The 24,954-nt window shown below is 28.0% G+C and overlaps 1 protein-coding gene across 1 annotated transcript in view; it reads right to left on the reverse strand.

Annotated features, from left to right (window-relative positions):
* The window catches only part of LOC136090442 (uncharacterized), a 29,761-nt gene extending 5,068 nt beyond the window's left edge, over positions 1 to 24,693 (reverse strand). Inside the window, exons 1-3 of the mRNA XM_065817097.1 lie at positions 24,587 to 24,693; positions 8,363 to 8,645; positions 4,511 to 4,607 (exon numbers count right to left, since the gene is read on the reverse strand). Of these exons, the coding sequence (XP_065673169.1) occupies positions 4,511 to 4,607; positions 8,363 to 8,645; positions 24,587 to 24,612 (406 nt within the window). The 5' untranslated portion in view covers positions 24,613 to 24,693. The remainder of the gene's footprint in view (positions 1 to 4,510; positions 4,608 to 8,362; positions 8,646 to 24,586) is intronic.
* Positions 24,694 to 24,954: the final 261 nt, after the last annotated feature.

Genomic DNA, 24,954 nt, shown 5'->3' on the forward strand with positions numbered 1-24,954 from the left:
ACTGTCAGTTGACATTGATGGCCTATAAAACACGGATATTAAGACAATTTAATATTAGCGTCAGCACAACATTAATTAGCAATTAACCAATAATTAAATCGAAGATATACTAACACGGATTGAAAGTGACTGTCAGTTGACATTGGTGGCCATTAAAACACGGATTTTAAGACAATTTAGTATTAGCGTTAGCACAAGAACACTTAGCAATTAACTCGAAGGCAGACTATTTTCACTTAAAAAAGTGCACTAGGATCCTACTCCAATGAATAGTAATGAAAACACACAAAAAAGAGCTGAGTATGTTAGGAACGTTAACGAACACAATACAAATAGTCATCAGATAGTTTGGTTAGATAAAACAAATTTTAATCTTTTTGTAGAAAAACGAAAGGACGCAGAAAACAGAAGAAAAGAGCAATAATGAAAATACCTTCTTCAAAAAGTTCAAGCTTGCATTTGATTCCAGCTATATCAACAACAAATGTTGTCATGATGGAAACTTGCAGAGTATCATTTAAAGCAGATTCTTGTAACGAGCGGATGTTGGCTTTGTACAACATATGACCATGTATGACGCAACGATTTTAAATACGGAAGACGCCCAAGTTGGTGCTTAACTGAATGATACAATGATTTTTAATGACGTTGTTTAAATTTAAATTTTAAATTTTTATTTAAATAAATTATTTGTGTTTTGTTTATTATTCATTTGAAATCTCAATCAAATTATTCACACAAAAAAAAATTAAGTGAAAGTTTTAATTGACACCCAATAGGATATTTTCAGCCTAAACCTCAAGTGCTTTTTTCATGACTTTTTATATTTTATTGATATTTTATTATTGATTCCAGCCTTAAATTACAATGTCTATTAGGACTACAAAATTCAAAATACAAGAACTTTGTATTCTTTGTATTTTTCTCATTTACAACTTTTATCTTCTCAATCTTACAATTCATTATTTACAACTTTCATGTTCTAAATTACATCTTAAGTTTTTTTAATCACATCTTTCATCGTCTCAACTACATCTTAAATTTCTTAATTATAACTTTCAAGTTCGCAATAACATCTTGAAAAGGTGTAGTTTACTTTAATTAAACTTGATGATAACCGCGAATAATATGTTTTTAAAATTAGCAATTCTTCCAGTGGTTATGGAAGTTCTTGGGTTTAATATCTCTCAGTGGGTATCAAGTTATATAAGTTAGCATCTTTAACCCTACTATGCCGTCGCTAGTTGACTTGCACTTGGTTCGTTGGGGTCCATGCGGACTCCAACTAAATAATTATGTTTTTAATAAAATAATTTGTTGTTTCAAAAGATTACCCAAGATAGTTTTATTCGGTTTTACCAAGAATAATACATTACTTTGTTATTACAAAAAAATTCTAAACAAATATATATGTATATATATATATATATATATATATATATATATATATATATATATATATATATATATATATATATATATATATATATATATATATATATATATATATGTATTTTATTCTGTTTTACCAAAAATAACACATAACTTTGTTATTTAAAAAAAAATCTAAACAATATAAATATATATATATATATATATATATATATATATATATATATATATATAAATTAATGTATGGTTTACTTTGCACAGTGTTCACAAAGAATTTTGCTGTGTGTACAGCATACAAAATTGTTACATTTATCACAAGTACTTCGAACTTTTTTTTGCTCCTTTTTGTGTTATTTTGTGGATCATTGAATGACATAGAAGAACTTAATTCAACATTTTGTGATAAAATATTTGCAAGTGACTCGCAAATAGAATCGTGTAACTTTAAAGATAAATTTGAAAGTAACAGTCTTGAATGGAGTTGGTTTGCTGCAAGAGATTTACCGAGCTCTTTTAAAAACAATCTTCTGCAATGCGTCTTCTGTTTATTCCATGTAGGATTTAAATGCATCCAAATTACAAAAGTACAAACAGCAGATATGTCTAGGATGTTGTAAAAGATTATCATAGGCCACCTATTTATAAAAAATAGACTAATAAATAATAGATTTCATAAACTTATAGTACTGCTTTATTTATAATTACCTGCGGGTCATTCTCTTTGTAGAAAAAGTAGACACCATTTGATCAAGAGTATCTACTCCACCTTTTGTTGAATTATAGTCCAGAATTATATGTGGTTTCTTGTCAGGGTGACTCGATAATTCTGCAGCACGATGATTACTACTCAGCAGAATGACTGACTTTCCTTTCTTTGGGACATATGAGACTAAAGTTAACTGTTCTTGGTGACCAAACAATGAAGAGTAGACTTCTCGTGTTCGAGCAGGTAAAAATTCTGTAGGAATTTCTTTTTTATTTTTGCGCATCGTTCCAACTAGACTTATTTTTTTTTTCCAAAAGTTCTTTGCAAGTGTTACTGATGTGAAAAAGTTGTCCATTGTAACATTTCTTCCAGATCCTTTTATGACTTCAACTAAATCATGTACTACTCGTTGCCCTTGATTTCTTTCTGGTCCATCCCCATGAATACAACCGATATAAATTTGTGCATTCAAGACATAGCTGGTACTAGAATCACACAATAACCATAGCTTTAAGCCATATTTAGCTGGTTTGTATTTTATATATTGTCTAAAGGAACAACGTCCACGAAATTGAACTAGCTGTTCATCAACAGTAACATTTTCATATGGTCTAAAACTATTTGAAAGTGTTTGTACCCAAACGTCAAAAACCTCACGAATAGGTGCAAATTTGTCATTGTTGCGTTTTAATAATCGAGCTGCTTTGTCGTCAAATCTCAAAACTCTTGAAATGGTATGAAAACGCTCACGACTCATTACCGAACGCAAAAATATGCCGGCCATCACTAATGTCCCATAGCTCCTCTGTAGCTTCACCTGCTGATCGGTAAACACCTGCTAAAAATAAAAGTCCAAGAAACCCATTTAGTTCATCCTCAGTGATTGGTGCCCACTTTTCTTTAAAAACAATTTCACCTTCTTTGTTTGAATTAGTTAGAACTATCTTGAAGATCTTTGGGGTAAAAAAAAGTTGAAAAGCATCATATATTGAATTTTTCATACGTATTGCATATGGTGTTAATCCTGGTTTTTATTTCATGAAATTTTGTGCTGCAAATTTTTTAGAATTGTTTAGTCTTTGTTTTTGCCATATTTCATTACTTTTTGGGCACTTATAAACATTTGTTGTACTGCTAACTTCCACTTCAGTTTCAACTATTCCAATAGTTTTACCTGGACTTATTTCCTCAGCTCTATCATTATGTATATTTCCTCTATTTTACACCTGATTTGCATAACTTATTTTCCTTTGACTATTTAAGCCATAAATGCTGCTAGTGCCTCTAACTCCACCACGAGTTCTACATCTTCTAGCTCCTAATACTGGTGTTGACCTATTCTCTGTTTTTGAAATTGCAGGAGTATCTACTTGAAATCAGCATCATCTGATGACTCAGTATATTCTGAGCTGTCTGTTGTTACTTCAACATCACAAATAAAAAAAAAAAAAACAGTTTTTAAAAGCATAAGTTATGAAAAACAATTAAGTTTATAAGAAAACTATGTTGGGGTCCATATGGACCCCAACATCATTGATGTAAATTTTGAAAATAACTAAAAAAAGGAAGCAATTTTCGAAAAATATATTTTTGGTCTTTGTACACTTTGTGATATTTAACAGATACATAAAATTTTGAAAAAAAATAATAGCTACATAAATATATAATGCAAAAACAAACTACTCGTGGGGTCCGTTTGGACCCCAACATAATAGTAGGGTTAAGTGGTATTAGTTAAAATAGTTATAACTCTATTTAAAATATAAGTTATAATGAGAAACATTCTTCTCATCCTTAATATATTGTCAAAATTTCACTTAAATTCTGGAGCGTGTAGCAGTTGTTTATGCAATCTTAGCAATTAAAAACATTTTAGATGACACTTCAGGATGCTTTTTCAATTGCAATTACACTAATAGACTTTGATGTCAATGCAGCTGCTTGTATTACTAGTTTTAGTTCTATATGCGCCATTAATTATTTCTTGAGTTAATAATAACAATAATATATATTTTTTTAATATTTCTTTTAATATATTTTTTTTATGAGATTTTTTTATATATACCATCATTACATTTTATTTGCAATACGCTCTATTTCGACAACATTACAGCTTATTAGAATAACTTGGTGACAAGAGCGGATCCATAGGAGGATTAGGCGCGATTTACTTAGATGATCTGGATCTGCCCCAGCTTGATGATAATTCTTTTATTATTGGTAATATTCATATATAAAATTTGAAACGAACTTATTTTCTTCGAAGTAAAAATAGGTTTGTAAAAATGTTATCAACAACAAATCAAAATGCAAAGCAAGGCCTTCCTCATTTATATAAAGTAACACATTTTTAAGAACAATACAACTCGGTCACTTAAATAAATCAACTACAAGTAAATAAAATCTACTTACGAATACAAGAAAAGGTATGCTTATTAGAAGAATCGCATACATCTCGACATACTTGAGTGCTATCACATGGATTAACCTGCTCACAAATTTGACCAACCTGAAATACATATTATATACGCATTAAATGTCTGCTTCAACAATGTTATTTCACTCTAGAATACTTTATAATAACATAATTTACTTATAGTATAGCTATAATAACATACGTAAAGTAAAATGTTATTCATCAATTCCTTGCAATTACTTTTTTTTTCATCCTGGTTTAAATGCTAACAGATTACATTGTGACTTGGGGAAAAATTTCTACTCCAATGTATTATAAAACAAAAACGAATAAGAGAAATCTCAGCAAAAAAAATCAATTAACTCTATTATTGGAGAAACTGTTTTGTTGCAAATTGAAAAAGTTAAAATTCGTACATCCAATTAAAACCCTCCTTCCTAAACTCTATAAATAGCGTCAAAATAAAATTTCACCGTATAAGTATACCGTATATAGGTTTTGGAACTTAGAGGGTACAAACTTGAAGATCAGTATCCAATTAGAATATGCATATAAATAGTATAAATGTTTGAATAAAAATGTTTGCAATAAAAAAACATTAAAAATTGTTATCAGGAAAAGGCATTGCTCCACTGATATGACAAGTTCCAAGTATTACAAAAATGTGCATTTCTTTCATAAAAGTACGTTTTTATCTTTTTTGCACATTAAAGATACAAAAGTTTGTATCTTTAATGTGCAAAATATTTGAGATATTTTTGTTCCCTATTGTCATTCTTTTTTTTTTTAATTTGTTATTTAGGTGCCCCAAGAAGACTTAAAGGTATTGTCACAGAGCACTGCGGAAGCGCATTTAACCAGGAAGTTAACGCCTCCTTTCTTACCGTGTAGCAAAAATATGTCCAAAGCTCGTTTCAAACCTGGATCTACTACTTCTTAAGCAAGTGCTTTAACCACTGCGCCACGGTCGCACAATTATCATTTAACAAAAATCATTAAAGTTGAGATGCATTTATTATAGATAAATTTTTTTATTTTAACATATTTAACAAACTAAACATAAGAATTTTAAAGATAAATATAATGATGGAGCTAATTGAGGCTCTTGTAATATTTTCCTCTCGTGTTATATAAATTAGAAGGAACTGTATAAATGTTGTTAGTGTTTTTGAATCAACTTGTCTTAATTCTTAAGAACTTTATACGAGTTGCACAGACCTGGGAACAAGAAAATCTAATAATTTATACAACAAGAGTTTATTAAAAGTGCTTATATTAAAACACGTGAAAAAAATACTAATATTAATTTTTCGGTATTAATGTCATAGTTAGGTCCTAAAGTTTCTACAAATATTTTATCTATTCAAATTTAAGAATTGAGAACTTTATAATCCGGAATGAGTAAATCTGTTTTACTATAATTTATTTTTTTTCCTTTTGATTTTTATTTACATTGACTTATGGTTACGGTTTGGGGAGACATTTTCTAAATAAACAAAAAAACTTTTTCACATTTTAATTTTAAACTGACCTGGATTTTTCAATTTAAAGCAAAATTTTTGAGGAAAACATCTTTACTACCATTAATAATTTGATTGCTATAATAGAGTTTTTTTTATAGATAAACTAATAAATTTTATAAATTACACTGCAATCATCAGTTAAGGTCTTTTTTTTAAAGTTACTACACATAGTTTGATGTTTGAAAGTAGATGATAATTTTATTCTTGATCAAAAAACAATTGCTTCCGAATTTAATAAATATTTTGTATCTGTAGGACAAAACCTAGCCGAAATAATTCCAAACCTTAAAAAAACATTTAAGGCAACATATGACCCTCTTAACTCGTATTTAAATTTTTTTGATTTGTCTTTTGAAGAGTTGGAAAGTGCTTATAAATTGTTAAAGTCAAATAAAGCAGTTGGTCCAGATGATATCAATGGGAACGTTATTATAAACTGTTTTGACGTTTTAAAAGACATACTTTTCCAAATTTTTAAATGCTCTATTAATCAGGGAGTTTTTCCTGATGATTTAAAAATAGCAAAAATTATTCCTATATTTAAAGAAGGAGAAAAAACTAATGTTAAACACTATCGTCCAATTTCTATCCTCTCTGTTTTTTCTAAAATTTTAGAAAGAATTTTGTACAACAGAATATACAATCACCTTTTATCAAACAAATTATTATATAACATGCAATATGGATTTAAAAAAAATAATTCAACAGAGCATGCAATTATTCAGCTTACAAGAAGTATATCAGACTCATTTAGTAATTCTAAATTCACATTGGGAGTATTTATTGATTTAGCGAAAGCGTTTGATACCATTAATCATAAAATTCTTGCTAAAAAATTAAAATGTTGTGGTATAACAGGCAATGTTTTAAAATTGTTAAAAAGTTTTTAAACTAATCGCAAACAATTTGTTTACGCCGATGAAACATTATCATCAAATTTGTTAAATATTACATGTGGAGTTCCTCAAGGATCCATATTAGGACCTCTTCTTTTCCGTATTTATATTAATGATTTATACAAAGCCTCGGATTTAATAACAATTATGTTTGCTGATGACACCAATTTATTCATGTCACACAAAAGCATTCCTACTTTATTTAGTTGCTTGAACATCGAGTTAATCAAAATATCTGACTGGTTTAAGACTAACAAATTATCTCTTAACATTGATAAAACTAAATGGGTTCTTTCCATCCTCTTATCAAAAAACATAAACTGCCAATTAACATGCCTCATCTTGTTATTGACAATATACAAATTAAACAAGTAACAGTAACCAACTTTCTAGGTGTTTGTATAGATGAAAATCTTACATGGAAAAGTCACATTAAAAACTTATCAAGTAAAATTTCAAAAAGTATAGGAATATTGTACAAAGCAAGAAATGTTTTCAATAAACGTACTTTAGTACAATTATATCACTCATTTATTCATTGTCACATAAACTATGCAAACATTGCTTGGGATAGTGAAAAGAAAATTAAACTTAAACCTCTTTATTGTCAGCAGAAGCATGTAGCACGTCTCATATATTTTAAAGACCGTTATACTCATGCCAAGCCTCTATTATTTGAAATGAAAGTTTTTAATATAAATGAGCTTAACATTTTTAATATTCTTTGTTTTATGTTTAAATGTAAAACCAATTCATCCCCTATTTCTTTCCATAATTTGCATTCATCGAAAGATAAAAAAATAATACATTTTGCGGAATGATAATTTTATAAAGCAGCCCATTTTTCAAACAAATCTTTTTAAATTTTGTATTGATTATCGCGGACCATTCTTATGGAATAAAATAGTTTTAAAAAGTTTTGCTAAGGATTTTATTCATCAAAGTAACTACTTTTCTTTTAAACGAAAGCTTAAAGAACTCATTTTTACAATTGAAGATGTAACAATATACTTTTGATATTTTTTTTTTTTTTTTAGTGATCTTTCTTTTTACCCCCTATTTAACTATTGATTTATAAAAATTATATATGCATCATTAACAATTGTAATTTATTATAATGTATCTTGTATTTGTAACGGAATATTTTAAGTTTCTTACTTCGTTAACTTATTTCTTATCTTGTAAATATTTTATAAATTTTAACACGGTCATTTCTTAGCGGTACTCGACGACAAGACCGTATGGTCTTCTACGAGTTCCCGCGTTCTTTTATTATTTAATAACGATTATTATATATATATATGTTTTTATTATTATATATTTGTATTTTAAATATTGTAACGAAATGCTTATTTATAATGTAATAAAAAGAACAACAAAAAAAAAAAAAAAAAAAAAAAAGTTTGTACTTAAATGCATAAAAACTTACAATTTTATTATTAGTGTTATCTGGTTGTAAAATCATCCAGAAATCTTTTGAAATTTGCTGAGGATTTGGGTCTGATATTAGTTCGCAGATCATTTCATCTTCCTTCCAATTTACTAACGTGCAATTGAAGTTGCTCACACATGCTACAGCACAGTCAGAAGAATTGACATTATTCAGTAATTTTATAACGTTTCCATTCATGTAAGCATTTTCAACTTTGTCAAACTTCGCATACAATTTGCAAGGTAAACGAGTTATGAAGCTTGTAACAGATGAGAATTGCCTGAGAGTAAAGTAAACTCATATAATTAAAAAGTTATTGAAACATAAGTAGGATGGAGTTTAAAACAATAAATACCAAACCACTTATACTTTTTTTTAAATTTTTCAGCTAAATAGTTATTTTAGTAATAACTGTAAAATTATTAATAAAAACAGCAACAAAAATTTAAAGTAAAATTGGGAAATCTAAAAAATTATAAATATGTGCATTTTATTTAAGTTCCTTGGTAACGCGTTCAGATATATTATTGATTGCAATATTGGAATAATTTGCCAAAACGAATTTAAATTTTAGTTTTAAAATGTTCTTCTGAATGAAAAAACGTTCTACTAGAAAACAGAAAGCTGGTAAAGGTAAACCTATATTTAAGTTTGGAGATTTAACTGAGATAGACAATTACAAAACTCGTTATATTAAACATTTCTAAATCTACTTACAAATGTGTTCAATTTCTAGATAGATAACAAACACATTTTTTTTAGCAAATTATGGTGTTTCTAAAGAATTATTACTAGAAACTTTGCTTTCTAAATTTCATTCGTAAAACTAATGTCTTTTATATATGTCTTTAAATGTAATTTATTTTGTTTTAAATTTTAAAAAAATGACATAATTTTATATTTTATAAAGTTATAAATAATAACTAGCTAACAAAATAAAATGTTAAGTTTAAAGTTTATAGTCAAAGGCTTATATTAGAAAAAATTATTACACAGTTTAAATTTATGGTTTAAGAAGAAAATCATTTATAATCTACACAAAATTTCAAAGTAGGTTTGAAAAATGCAAATAGCAGTTGGTTTTATTTGCAACCAATTAAAATCACTTTTTTTTTTAATTAAATAGCTTGGTGAAGAGAGATGACCCAAAACCATTTTTTGTAATAAAACAAGAAAAGTATTTATTTTTAACATTAATTTTCTTCGTTTTACAAAACCGAACCTCGTAAAAAAATTTCACGGTACTGCTCTGAGAGAAATGTTTGGAATTTTCCGGATTATCTTAGAACCTAGTGCATTTGAGAAGCTTCTGTATTGCTGTAAAGTTTTCTTTAGCTGTTTTGCAGTGTGGTATAAATTGGTATATAAGTGAGGTGTTCAAAGTTGATAGTTAAGTTTAATGCCTAGTTAAAAGGGATCTTGTATTCTTTAGTGAGCTACAATGATATATGTGCTTCATATGCAAAGATACAACTATGCATATCATATTTTATTAGCGTCTTACTTTTTTTTATTTTTTATAATTTTGAATTACTCGTTTTTAAACAAAATACATATAAACTCAGTAACAATAACTTTAATTTGTGTTTAAAATTTATATTTAGGTCATTTTAGATATAACATGTTGCTATAAATGAGCTCTTTAAACGCCAAGAAGAACAAGGAAACTTAGACAAAGATGGTACTCTTATCAGTGATATCACTGATAAGAGTACCATCTTTGTCTAAGTTTCCTTGTTCTTCTTGGCGTCATGATGGATCCATCATGATGGATCCAGAAATTATTTTGAGGGGGTGGGGTAGAGGTAAAATTGGGAATGTTGAAATATTTTTTTGTTTCGTATTACGTTTGTGTCTCAGTATAATTAAAAAAAAGGTCCTCTATTTCTAGGATTTTTTAGGACTTTTAGATTCTAGAGGGGGGTAGGTACCCCCATCCTCTTTCCACTGAATCTGTCACTGATTTTTATAACAAAAAGTTATAATGGCACATCCAAGTGGTAAAAACAGCAAACAATTCAAACAGAACTTTGAGTATAGATTATAGAGCTTTTGGAAATTCGGTTTTGGTGTGGAAGACTTACCAACAAAAAGATATAATCCATTTAGAAAAAGTATAAAAAAGAGCAAACAAAACTGTTCCTATTTAAAAAAAAGTGCAATAATTGAATTGACTTAAAGTATTTAATCTAGAAATATTGGAAAACAGAAGAACACTTAAAGACCGAATTCAAAGGCTCAGAATAGTAAGTGGTTGGATCCAAATTTTTTAACAAAATCATATAAATTTTTCCACGCAGAGTATTAGACTAAATCAAAAAGAGTAAAAATCATAACTTTAGGTTTAATATAGAAACTCCCAAAATGCAGGACTTGTTTACTAATCAAGCATGTAATGCTTAGATTTATAAATAATTTGAACAATAAAACTGTTTGACAGAAGATAAAAGTAAATTTTAGCTCTTAAAGAGTAAACTCTTCAGTGATGATGTTGCGTATAATTTTTACTTTTTTATGACAATAATATTAAGAACAATAATATTAATATCAAACAATAATAACCTACCATATTTATAGACCATATAGAAATTAAATTCATAAAATATTTTGTAAAACAAAATGCGCAAAATGTGTCGAAATAATAAAGTTGAAGTTTCTTCTTTCAGCAAATTAAGTAATTTTATCTTAAAAGCACTAGATGGTCGCGGGTTTCTATAAAGGCCTTCAACCATCGTTTTCTGTTTAATTTCTACGCTTTGACGTGTGCAAAAAGTTTCTTTATATTTAATATTAGATTTAGATTGCTTATTTTTGCAGCAAGACGCAAACAAAACGTACAAATGCGAACGCCGCACAGTGAGTCGGAAAAGTGATGGAACGGCAAAAATTGTATAGCTATCATATAAAAACATGCGATACATCAACACTATCTTATTTTTGATAGCGTCTTATACCCGCACAAAGACTGACTTGATTTAAAAAATTAGATTCTTTATACCAAAACATTAACTAATTAAAAAGAAAAACTAAATTCAAAATGCAAATAAGTTTTTAAATAATATTAAAATAAATTATTATATAAATACAGAATAAATATTTATCTTATATAATTTTTCTTTCCAAAAAACAAAAAAAAGGAAAATCTCATATTAATAAAAAGTTTTATTTCATTACAACAGCATTATCAAAAAGATAACTTTAGAGGTAAGTGTTTAATAATTTCAGGCTTATATTTGTGGAAACAAATATTTGATATTACAGGATCACTTATCAACAGTTATTGGTACTGGTTAATCATAACATTCTTTCTAGATATCTTGGCTGTAAGGTTTAATCTCATTTTGCTAATTTCTTTATTTAAAGACTCTAGTAACTCTTCAGAGTAGTAAACAATTGGCAGTTCTAAGGCCTCAGATATTAGCACACTTTGAGTATAAGAGCTGTACTTTCTTAGCAATTCTGGCCACAACTTTCACAGTTCAACTCATAACAGAAGCATACTTGTATTAGAATTGTCCTCAATCAAATAAACACGACTACTGAAACTCCCGTTTTATCAGCAAAATTTTCAGCATTTTTAAATGCCCTGTTGGCAGTGTTCTCAACATAAGTGTTGCTAATACCCTGTTTAGGCATATCTTATATTCTAAATGAATAATATACTCAAAAAATCTGAGCCAGCAATGCCGAGTAGAAATGCCCTAAGATAAAGCTTTTTCATTGATTGGTTTAAATCTGATCAATACCAAGTTATTAAGTTCACTGGGCTTAGCTCCGCAAACATTAGATGATTGGGAGGACAGAGTGTTAGTAAGGGCATTAACTGCTTTACCATCAAAAATGATAAAATCTAGTTTGAGCTTAAATGCAATGTCATATTCGGTTTGCCCTCCTCTATTTCTAACTTTCCCTCAAACTTGACTAGTCTATTTATTTCTGCTTTTTAAAGTTCAAACATTTATTTTTTACAAACTCTCTTGTTTCTTTTTGATATTGGAGATGCTGGGGTCTACAGTAATGTGTACAAGATGGCTTCTTATTTAACCATACATTTTCATTTATAATGGTTGATTTAAGTGGAACAATAGCTATATGGAAAAAATCTGCACTCGTTAAATTAGGTCTCGCCAATATTTGCATCTGTATATTTTTGTTTATAAACACTTCGACTAGAGGCACCATTAAAGCCACCTTTAAATTGGAGTTGACCTCTAGACCTCCCCCTTCCTTCAGCAAACATTCTCAAAGAGTCTTGGCATTCCGTAAAAGTTAATACCCTTGTCTGAGTATAGTTAAACATACCCTGTAGAGGAGTTGAGGCAGATGTTTTTCTCACAATTAAACACTCAGAATAAAGTTTGTGTCTCTCATTCTTAATTTTATGAAGTGAATAATAAATACCTGCATTATGTATTATTGATAAATTTCTAATAGTTTGATACTGTTCATCAACATAGTCAAACTAAAATTTTAAGCTCAAGACACCTTCGGTTTTCATTTTTATCGGAAAACTTTCCTGCGTGCTTTCAACTTTTTCAGAACTTGTAGCACTTTAGATTGGAACAACAAAGTCTTTTATTGTCAGGATCTTGAGTGGCTTTTTTTATTGAAGCTAATACCAATGCTTCATTAGGATGTTCAGTCAATTTGGCAACCTTAAGCAAGATAATATTTAAAATTCAAGCGTGTAAACTATTTTCTTAAATGGGTTGAATTTAATTGATTTAATGTTACCTTAGACCTTCTGCTTCTATTATCTAAATTTTCACTGTCCTTCCACTACCTTGACCTGCTGCATAGTTTGTTTTTTGCGTCAACTGTTACATTTTTGTCTAACCAAGTTCAATTGTTTTCCAGAAGTCATGAGAAGGTTCTTGAATTTTTTCGCAACTTTGATTAAAATTTACATTTATATATTATTAGTGTTTACTTTAGGTTTATCATTTCAGGTTTGTCAATACTTTCATAGTATTGACCCTTTAGTCTACAAAACTCACGTCGAAGAGCCTAATTTTTTACTCAAGTTTTAATTTTAAAACATGAACTTTGCCGTAAAATCTCGCATACTTTGGTTTTTGAGGTTTGATAATTAGCACCATCTGCCAGAGCTCACAGAGCATGAGTCTCCCCATAGACCTCACAGAGCATGAGTTTTTTTACAAATGCATACTAAATGTAGTATTTTTATGATGAATGTAGAGCAGCCGTGGCGCAGTGGTTAATGTTTTAGCTCAGAGCCCTGAGATCCGACGTTCAACGCCGACTTAAGCTCAATAAACGACGTTGGTACAGAAAGGGGCTGAACTTCTAATTAAATGCTCTCGGCGGTGCTCTGTAATAAGGCCGTAAGGACATCTAGGAGTACCTAAATAACTAAAAAAAAAATTTAAGAAAATAACTTTTGTTGGCTACTTTATACGCAAGTTTTAAATAAAAACGGAAAAAAAGCGAAATAAATAAAGGCTCCTATTTTAATTGGGGCAAGCTAGGGCGTACGATTTTTACTTTTTCTGCATTCATATATACCTAATAACAAATAATTATTAAAACTACAATGGAATCTATTGAAATCTTTTAGTCTTTGAAGTAAACTCATTATTAAACTAATTGAAAAAAATCAATTTATAACACATTTTTTACATCTTTGTAATAAAAATCTAAATCTAAAACTTATTGTCAAAAAAGTTATGAACCCTTTATAGTTTGCAGTAACCAGATGGCTGCTATCAATTTCCATGGTATGTGTTCTGTTGATAACGTATTATACATAATGTCATAATTTATTTCTCAAAGTATCAGCTTAACGCAAAAATAATGTCTCTTCGAATTAGGGTTTTTTTAAAAACAGAGTTGATGAGTTACTAATGGGTTTTTGATAGAGCTGTTATCGATTAATTGTCTATTTTCTGATGTGATTAATTAATCAATTATTCAAAAAATTAGAAAGATTATTCGACGTTTTGTATAGGATTAGGTTTTATATAAAAATAAGCTCTTAAGAGTTTTTCCGTCTTTATACAGCGGATCATCGACTCTAGATTTAGTAATTGTTTCATGTTAAACCACGGAACTAACTGAATAAGCCATAATTTTCAAGAACATCTTGAATATTTACATTTATTACTTTTAGAAAAACTTTAATCCTTTTGTTTTACTTCATAATGGTATGTTGATAATAATCTTTTTGAATGTATTTTCGTGGAAATGTGTTCTCTGTTTTGAATTATAGTGTACCTGCAAAGATTTTTATAAATTATATTATAATTTCAGAATTTATCACACAATATAGGTAACAGTAATGATATATGGGTGCAGACAAAAAAAGAAAGTCTAAAGTTTGGGTTTATTTATGAGAAAACATAAATGATTCACGAACTTTAAATACAAGCATTGTGAAACCAAATTTAAATCCCATTTATCAACTACATCTTTAACGTACTACATGCAACACAAACACGACCTTCTATTACCTGCTCATTAGTTGCTTAAAGTAATTCTCAAAAGATAGTTTTATACTATTTTCAAAAACTTTTCAAATTCTTGTCCTGGGTTAATTCTTGCAAAGTTAATAGATAAAACTTTCTTCAGATAAAATACCGTTTTCAAATTTAGCAAATTGTGAAGAAGTTATAAAAGAATGGAAAGCTTAGGGTTTAAAAATGCCATTAACAAGACAAGGAATTAAAATTATTACTCTTGAGTATGCTGACCAGACTAAAGAAAAATTAAAAAGTGATTTAAAAAAGAGAATCGAAGATGATGAAATGTTTTCATTATCATTTGACGAGTGGAGCTCCAAAAAAAACAGACATTATATGTGTATGAATATCCATATGAAAAACGGAAATATAAATAGTATTGGTTTGATAATAGTAGAAGACATATTTCCAGCTACCAAGGCAGTTGAGATTGTTATTAAAAACAAGGCGAGTTCGGTTTGCCGCTCAAAAACTACATTATCGCTTTTATAACATATGGATCGTCTGTAATGAAAAAAATGGAACAATTGATGGGTATTTATCATTAAATTTTTCATAGTTATGGTACACATTTGGCTATGGTAGATGTTTTATATGCTATTCGTACTAATTTAGTAGAACCTGATGACGAATATTTTGAAACAGAACTTGATAACTCTTCAATAAGAGACGAATTTGCTGATGATGAGGAAGATTTTGACAAATGCGAAGGACAAAGTTGGCTTTAAGTAGTTCCTGCGAATTATGAAATAGAATTTGTTCAAGATTTTTCATAAATAATAAATAAAACTAGAAAAACTGCTCTTTTTTTTAGAAAATCGCCTGTAAAAAATGATTTTCTGCAAAGAGAGTGTAAAGAAAAACTAAGAAAGAAAAAGGTGATGATGTACATACACGCTGGAACTCAATATTGGCAATATCAAAGAGGTTTTTAGAGTTGAAAGAAATAATAAAACCAGCGCTAATAAATTTGTCAGTTATTCATTTATATACAACAAATTGTGAAATTAAGCAGGTTGAGGATTCATTGAGGTAAGTTCACTTGCACTAAAAAAGGCGAGATTGCAATATAATTGATGCTTAAAAATATTTAAATTTTTATTTTCTAAATTGAAAACTCAATCAAGTGAAACTGGTATAAAATTTTATGAAGTAGCAACTAAAAGAATATTTGAACGTAGAGTTATAAATGAAGAAGGCTTGTTAGAATATTTAGATGATCCCAACACCAACCTAAAAGCACTTACATAAAAAAAGTGCAATATTAAAACGAACAGCAAGAAACCAAACTGCTCTAGAAATTAAAGAAATTGTTTATCGTTTATTTCTCATTGATGAGAATGTTAATGAAAATAGTTTAAATTGAGAAGATGAGGCTAGACATAAATGTACTTAAAACATGATAAAAAAAGAAGAATTGAATTGCATTTTGTCAAAGAAAAACACCAATGTTTTAACTGTAGTAAAATTTCAAAATAACGTTTCATGTATTAAAAAGTTATGAGCATTTTTGATAAAATTAGTGGAAAAGAAGTGGAAGTCATTTATTTAAACAAATGTATAATGCTTTGTTTTCTATTCTATCACCGTCGGTCGAAGCGAAAAGATGTTTTAGTACCGCAGGGCTTCTTGTAACTAAATTGAGAACATCTTTAATTGATAAACTTATTGATTCGTTATGCTTTCTTCGTTCATATCTTTTACAGAAATAAAATGGACATAAAATAAACGTTATTTAAATTTAATTATATTAAAAATTTCTTATAAAACTGATATTTGTACTTCTGAAACGTTTTTCACAAATGTATTACGAATTAGTTATAAAACTTATTATGTTTTCAATAACTATATAAATGAAATTTCTTAGCCTCTTTTAACCAATATAATATTATAACCATTCTTATTACAGCGGAATGTTTTATTACTTTGAAACAAAATTAATTTATATTAAAAAAAATCTAATAATACTATTTATTGTGTATTTTATATTAAAAAAACTCAAATAATACTATTTATGCACAACTTTGAACTTTAAATATTATTTTTAAAACTAAAAAAAATCATGAAATACTCAGGTTTTCTTTGTTTAAAAACTTTTCTATAGATGCAATTTATAGAACTTATCAAAACAAAAAAATGTTTTAAAGTCTATTGTTTACTAGGTCACCTTCTTGTAACGCAAAACCTAAATCTTTTGAATAAAAAAACCAATTAAACCTAAAATCATTTTAAGAAAAATTCGCAATATTAGTATGTTGAGACGTATTGTATTAGACGTATTGTATTTATTGTGTAACTAAAGAGAAACTTTATCTCTATTTTTCATAAATTAATCGATTATTCATCAATTAATCGTTTTTTTTTTTAACTAATTAATCGTTAATCAAAAATTTCTAAAAATGATTAATCACAACACTTTTAGTTGTTATAGCTCTGTATAACTCATTGTGAATAAAATCGCTATTCTGCCATCATAAACTTGTTAGTAGTCATATGACTACTATGACCGGAAGTGGAATAAATTTTGAATGTATATACGCACACACACACACATACATATATATATATATATATATATATATATATATATATATATATATATATATATATATATATATATATATATATATATATATATATATATATATATATATACATATCACTAGTATTATTATTATTATTATTATTATTATTATAAATCTGTGTGAGTGTGCTTGTGTGTGTAATTTAGTGTAAGTTAGTAAACGACCGGGGCTTTGGCCGGGGCTAGGTTTGATAACACAGAGCCGCGACCGGAGCCAGGTTTATGACCAGGGCTGCATAAATATTGATAGATCCTATAAAAATGTTATTTTTAATTAAAATTTATGATATGAGTTAAAATTAAAAACAATACTTTTATAGGATCTATTAATATTAACGCAGCCCGGTCATAAACCCACCCGGGGCTGAGTTAAAGTTAATAGATCCTATAAAAGTATTGTTTTTAATTATAACTCATATCATAAATTATAATTAAAAATAACATTTTTATAGGATCTATCAATATTTATGCAGCCCTGGTCATAATCCTGGCCCCGGTTGCGGCTATGTGTTATCAAACCTAGCCCCGGCCAAAGCCCCGGTCGTTTACTATGTGTAATGTGTTTATTAAACAATTCCATTATATTACATACCACATTATATTACATACCAAACAAATTAAAATGATTCACATCGAGATACTTTAATATCTTTTAATGCAAATATTTAAGAAAAAATAAAATAAAAATTTTAACGTTTGAGGGCGATAAATGCATTTAGAAGTTCCCAAATAATTGAATTAGTAATATACTTGGTAATAAATCCGCAAAAATAGAAATTGTAAAAACTTATATTATTTTTAAGTTGATTACAAAATTATGATAAACAGTAGATGTTATTGAAGTTAAATGATTTTGACTGAGAGAAGATGTATATATTATTATAAATTTATTATTTTGTATAATGAATGATTTAAGGTACTTATTTATAAACACACATGTATTTAACAAAAAATAATTTTTAAATGCTTTTAATAGTGGAGGGTGGGTGTGTTTAAACTGTATTTTATGTATACAAAAATATAATATCTTTTATATAAAATAACTGAGTATTGCAAAATAAAATGTTTCTAAATATTTATGTCAAAAAATCAGTTTTTTGTTTTAAGAGTTTGTTAATGTACAGAGGTTAAAAATATTAGTAAACTCTATCAAAAATAAAAAAACCTAAAATGTTTATTATTAGACGTAATAGGACAATTTGCACTAGAAATAACTCTTGTATTAAAATGTCATTTTAGGAATAACTTGCTAATAACTTATATTTGATTAGCTAAACAGAATCATAGAGCCAAAAAATATTTTCAGTTTGTTTTTATGTCATTAGCACGCTATTGAAAAGGCAAACTTATATTTAAAGAATGTTCTTTTCATTTTTAAGGTGGCTACCCACTATAAAAATATGCTGTTTTTGAGTTAATTATGCGGATATTTGATGATGTAATGTTTAAAATATAAATTTTCTGTTTCTTTCTTTCTTTCTTTTTTTTTTCTTCTTATTTGATTCCAACGCATTTGAAATGTTTACATATGGGGTATAAAAGGGTCCTTTTAAGATTTTGTTTAAATAGTGGGTAGACACCTTAAATATAATTGTGTTATAAATGAGAGTAGTATTGCTATTAACTAAATAATTTTGGTACAGCGGCCAAATTTTACACGAATGTATGCTTGATAATGAAATAATGCTTGATTTCTGGCAGTTATAAAGGAAAAGATAAAGCATTACTATTAAAAAATTAAGAATCTACTAAGCCCAGACTAGAATAAAAGTAAAATACACAAAAATGCTTATGAATCTGGAGATTTTGCATTAAAAACTTTTTCTTTAAACATTTATATTTATGTTCGTGCTTGTAAAGTAATTTTATGCACAACTTTGTATTTAAATATTATTTTTAAAACTAAAAAAAAATCATGAAATATTCAGATTTTCTTTGTTTAAAAACTTTTCTATAGAAGCAATTTATAGAACTTATCAAAACAAAAATTTTTTTTGATTGTTTATTGTTTAGTAGGTCACCTTCTTGTAACGCAAAGCCTAAATCTTTTGAACAACAAACCAATTAAACCTAAAATCATTTTAAGAGAAATTTGTTAACATTAAAGATTTATTATCAGTATAAAGTTGCATATACAATATCGCAATATTAGTATGTTGAGATTAAGTGTCGCACGTTTGCATCGAAGAGAATAACGTTTTTTTAACGGCAAACTGATTTAACCTGACATTTTGCGCAGTCTTAAAAAAAGTCATATTAAATCATTGAGGTCTTTAATTTTAATCATTAAGAATTTTTCTGTACTTATCATAGACACACCACTGTCTAATAGTACTTGTTTTCAGCGCATGTTGTAAAGTTACACAATGTTGAAACTTGTATTTTTGTCAAGTTTGTTTATTTAAGAGAATTATCAATACATTTAAATTTTCTTTAGCTAGGGAGTAACTTTAAAGTTAGCCAAAAATTAGCTATGACTTTTTGGTTAGCCTTAAAGTTTTGTCATTCTTCTTTTTGTTATTGGGTATAAGACCAAAAAGAATACAATTACATGTTTATTGAAGTAGATTTATTAGGTTTCTTTCGTTATAAACATTACATCAAGAAGATACGAGGAATGACTACAGCTACGAACTACTAGCGTGCAACTATGAACTATTTACAAATTTCCATGGCAATCACGTGACAACAAGAGTCACGCACAAACTAATAGTAGGCGATAAGCATTTGAGCGCTATCGCAACACTGCCCGGCCAAAGAATCGTCTACACAAGGCGGAGCAATTCCTTCGTCTGCAAATTTTACTTTTAGTTTGTTTTTAGTTTGTCTTGTAACACATTCAATCGGGTAAAGCTCATTCACAGGTCTATGAAGTCTATGACAGTTACTATTTTGAATATACTATAGTTTGACACTTCTTCATTCATCTTGTGCAGCCGTGGTGCAGTGTTTAGAGCGATTGCAATATAAGCAGGAGATATAGGTTCGAAACGAGCTTTGGACATGTTTTTGTGTCACGGTAAGGAAGGAGGCGTGAACTTCCTGTTTAAATGCACTTCTGCGGTGATCTGTGGCAAGACCGTTAGGTCGTCTTGGGGCACTTAAATAACAAAAAAAAACAAAAAAAACTCATTATCTTTCGAATATTTAATTAAGGCACCCATCGCGGCGAAAATTATCTTCAGAGACCACGAATGGTACTTGCTTAGACTTAGTTCCTGATTGCTTTTACACAGAGCAATCAAGAACTAAATCTAAAATAAGTGCATGAGATCATGTAAACAAAAATATCCATAATTTATTATCAATATTTGAATCATCTAAAGATTTGACATTTAATGGAGCAGCCTAATCCACCCAATGTATTTAAAAGCGTAGCCATGATTTAGCGTACTCACTGGTAAGGGTGGAAACAGAGGGTTAAAGTATGGTTTCACTTCAAATATTTTACAAATAAGACATTTTTTATTTATAATATTTATTAGAGACCTCACCTTAGGAACCTAGTAAGTATTCCGCAGTTTGTCGAGAGTTTCTTTATCACCGTAATGTTTTACAAGAACATGAGCTTTCTGGATTTCAAGCTTTCTGGATATCATGAGATAAGAAAATTTGAAATTTAGCTTTGTGTGATAATGGTGTATTTTCCATTCGCTAAAGACAACCAACGATGACATGCACTTCTTTAAGTCTTAAATCATTTGAATTTGAATTTGGAAATTGAATTTCTAAGCTATTGAGAAAGTTAGGTCCATTGATTTGTATATTCAGTTTTTCCAAATTAGTTAAAAAGCAACCACGTGAAATAATATCTGCTGGGTTTCTATTTGGTTCGACATTCTTCCATGATGTGATACCATATAAACTTCTAGTTTTATTAAGCCTGTTCTGGAGAAAAACTTATTTCTTTGTTGTATTATTAATTCAATGGAGGCGTATTATAGAATCTGTCCAACAAGTTACATTATAAATATCATATACATATTTAAGTTCATTTTTCATATCGTATAACAACTCAGCTAACAGCAAACTAGAACTGAGTTCAAGGCGAGGTATAGTTGACTTATTTACTGAGGCAACCCTAGACTTAGAAGTTATTAAATAGAAAACGAACAGTTTTTATTAAAAAAACACAAAATCCGTCTTTAGTCTTATTGCAAGCATCTGCAAATCCATGAAGTTCTTACTTATATAGAGGTAAATCTAAATTGTCAATATACCATCGCGGTAAATTTATACTACCTGCTAATCGCAAATCATTATTTATTATTTGCCATTCTAGCATATTCTCTGTGTGAAGATAACTATCCCAACCCAGTTAAGAAATGTTTAACTTCTGAAATAATAATTTTAGCTTTACAACAAAGGGATTTATATGTCCTATAGGATCATATATACTGGCAATAAAAATAAAAACGTCTTTTTTTGTATGCTAACGTAAACTTTCATTAAACTTTCAAATCAATAAATTAAAGTGTCATTTCGTTTGTTTCAGATAATACCAAAAGCTTTAGTTTCATCTTTTTTGATTAATGGCTTGAAAAATGCCTTCTATATCTTTACAATAATTTACTATATCAAAACAAGAATTTACATCGTAAACATGAAGTCTATTTACAATTTTGTTAAGTTATATATTATCACTTCTTGAATAATGTTCCAATTAAGTTAATTAGTTATTCTCTAAGTTATTCTCCTTCAGATTGAATTTTGTAAAAATAATTGTTCATTTTTTCTAGAAATCTAAATTTTCCAGAAAACCTTATAAAAAGCATAAGGGAACACTGATCCTTAGTTAGGGTGTTTTGTGATGTGTTGTTTTGAACTGAATAAAATCCATTTTCTTTGATTTAATCTAAATATTTTCTCAAAATTTAGATTTTATCAAAAACGTCATTTTTTTAAATAAAAAGATAACTATAGAGCCACTTCGATGACTTCTAGGAGCGTTAACGTCTAGCAGCATAGAGTCATTTACTTTTAAAATATTTTTTTTAACTTTTTTCTTTAATTCATAATTATATTTTGACAATAAGAGTAAAAACTTTCAAACAAAAAAATAATTAAAAACCATCACCTTAAAGTTTTGTGTTAAGTAAATAAGAATGTTCATTTATTTTAAGTGAAAAAGAATCACCCTGCTTAACAATCCCCTATTTGCAAAATGCATTCAAAATATTTGCAAAGTACATGCTTAACAATGGCCTATTTGCAAAATACATGAGAAATAATTCAAATTTTGCATTTATTTTTCTGATGATATCATTATTAATTAACCTTTAACTTGTATTAGGTATATTTTTGGTGAGCTATTAGTATCTATCGTTTTACTATGCATTGATAGGTTTTCATGAACACAGTCCTGTGAAAAATTTATTGTTTCAAGTTTTGGATTTATTATAACTTATACAAACAGAGAAAAATAACGTTATCCTGTCCGCTAAACAACTTAGGTATTGTCTCAGATATCCATTTTCCATATATGTTTTGGCATTTGTAAACTTTTTTTTAAACAAAATGAACCATCACACAGAGGTTATTTATGGTGATATTTTAAAAATGAACTAAGTAATGTAGCACATAAACTTTGAAAATAAAACGAATTCTCTGTCTTACATCGAAAAATAAATTGGTAACATATTTCATGTTCATTTAAGACTTTTGTTTGCAGTGCTTAGGACTTCTGCTTGTCTTAAAACTCTAGTTCTTTCATTAAAAGGTCAATGTTTCTCATTTTTATGCTCATTTACTAAAACTGTCTTAAAATGGTTTTATCAAAAGATCAATGTTTTTCTTTTCATGCTTATTTATAAAACTTCATTTTCATTGGTTATGATTTCAATCAATTTTACAAAATCATCATTTTGAGACTAGGGCACATTTTTATCATTATTATTTATTATATTCTAATTTAGTGGTGGTTTGCTACTAATTTTACTAATTCGCTTTCAGATTGTTCAATAAATTAATTTTTATTATTACTAACTAATAATTTTTATATGTTAGAAATATGTTATGAAATTAGAAAAATTAGCAGCTAGATACTTAAATAATTTTATAACTTTCTCTACTTATTGTATTAGCACATTTTCTGCACCAACCCTTGATTTTCCCTTTTGTGTGTCGTAAGTCAATAAAATTAAATTCATTTGAAAATTTAATAAAGTATCATATTACAAGAATCATTATTATAATAAATAGTTTTCAGTTCAAGGATTAAGAAATGGTCTTAAAGCTGATGGCCAAAACGTTATACTTTTGGCCATCAGCTTTTATGTGCCCGCGATTAAATCAAAAAATATATGTAAATTTTCAAGAAAAAACAGCCACTTTGACGAATGGAAGAATCATAAAATACAAATTATTTTATGAACTGCTATTTTATTGCATTAGTATGCCGTATATGTTCGCATATAAATTAAAAAGCTGTTTCCCATATAAATCAAAAAGTCGTTGTCTCATTAAAAATTTTAGAACAAAAGAATTAAAAAATATATAATTTTGCGTGTTTAGAAATAGCGTTAAAAAAGGTAACCAGTTAGACAAAAATTTATAAACTTAATATAACATAAATTTTAAAACTTAATTTAATTCCTTTATTTTGGCTTATACATAGCTTTTTAAGTTACTTCAAAATGCAACTCTACGATGTATAATAAAGGGAGAGGGGGGGGGGGAATCCTTCAAAAGTTCCGATTGACTCTTAAAAAAAAAATGAAAGGTCCTCAAAACTTAAACTCACCGAACAAAATTATTTAAAAAACTTGACTAGCCGACAATTACTTGTAAATCGCCATTTTTGGAGAATGTGTGTGTGTGTGGGGGGGGGGGGATGATTATTCTTTTCCTCCTCCCCTCCCCTCTCTTTGTAAAATGGTCTCGAAAATTGACACAAAAATGTAATTTTTTATTCAAGTTTACTATTTAAAATAAAAAAAAGTATTGGCTAATGACAACTTTTTTTTTGTTCAACGCAAAAAATTTGCCAGAAGACAAAACATGAAATCTCGACGGTAAAACGGAAAACATATCCTAACCAATAATAACACACACTCAAACACACACACACACACACACACACACACATACACACATATATATATAGCATATATATACAAAGAGCGTACAGATATTTAACAATATAATAGTTTTACATACCAAATAAGATATAGGTTCAGAATCATTTTTGTCGAAACTTTAATTCATTTTATAATCAGAGCATTTTTATAAAAATTGCATTTAAAATAAAAAGTTTATCATTAAACAACCATAAATATTTTAGTAAGTTTCCTGTTAATATAATTGAAAATATATTTGTGAGAATAGCAATTGTAAAAAAATATTTTATTTATAAGTTGATATAAAAATTAAATATATTTACTGAGAAAAAACGTTTTTGACTAAGAGGTGATGTTCATAAGATTATATAATTATTATCTTAAAGAATAAATAATTTAAATTATTGTTATATATGTAGACATGTGTTAAACGAAAAATTTTTTAATGTTGTTGAAGATGGGTAGCAC

The sequence above is a fragment of the Hydra vulgaris genome, chromosome 14, assembly GCF_038396675.1.
Source record: "Hydra vulgaris chromosome 14, alternate assembly HydraT2T_AEP".
Classification (NCBI taxonomy): domain Eukaryota; kingdom Metazoa; phylum Cnidaria; class Hydrozoa; order Anthoathecata; family Hydridae; genus Hydra; species Hydra vulgaris.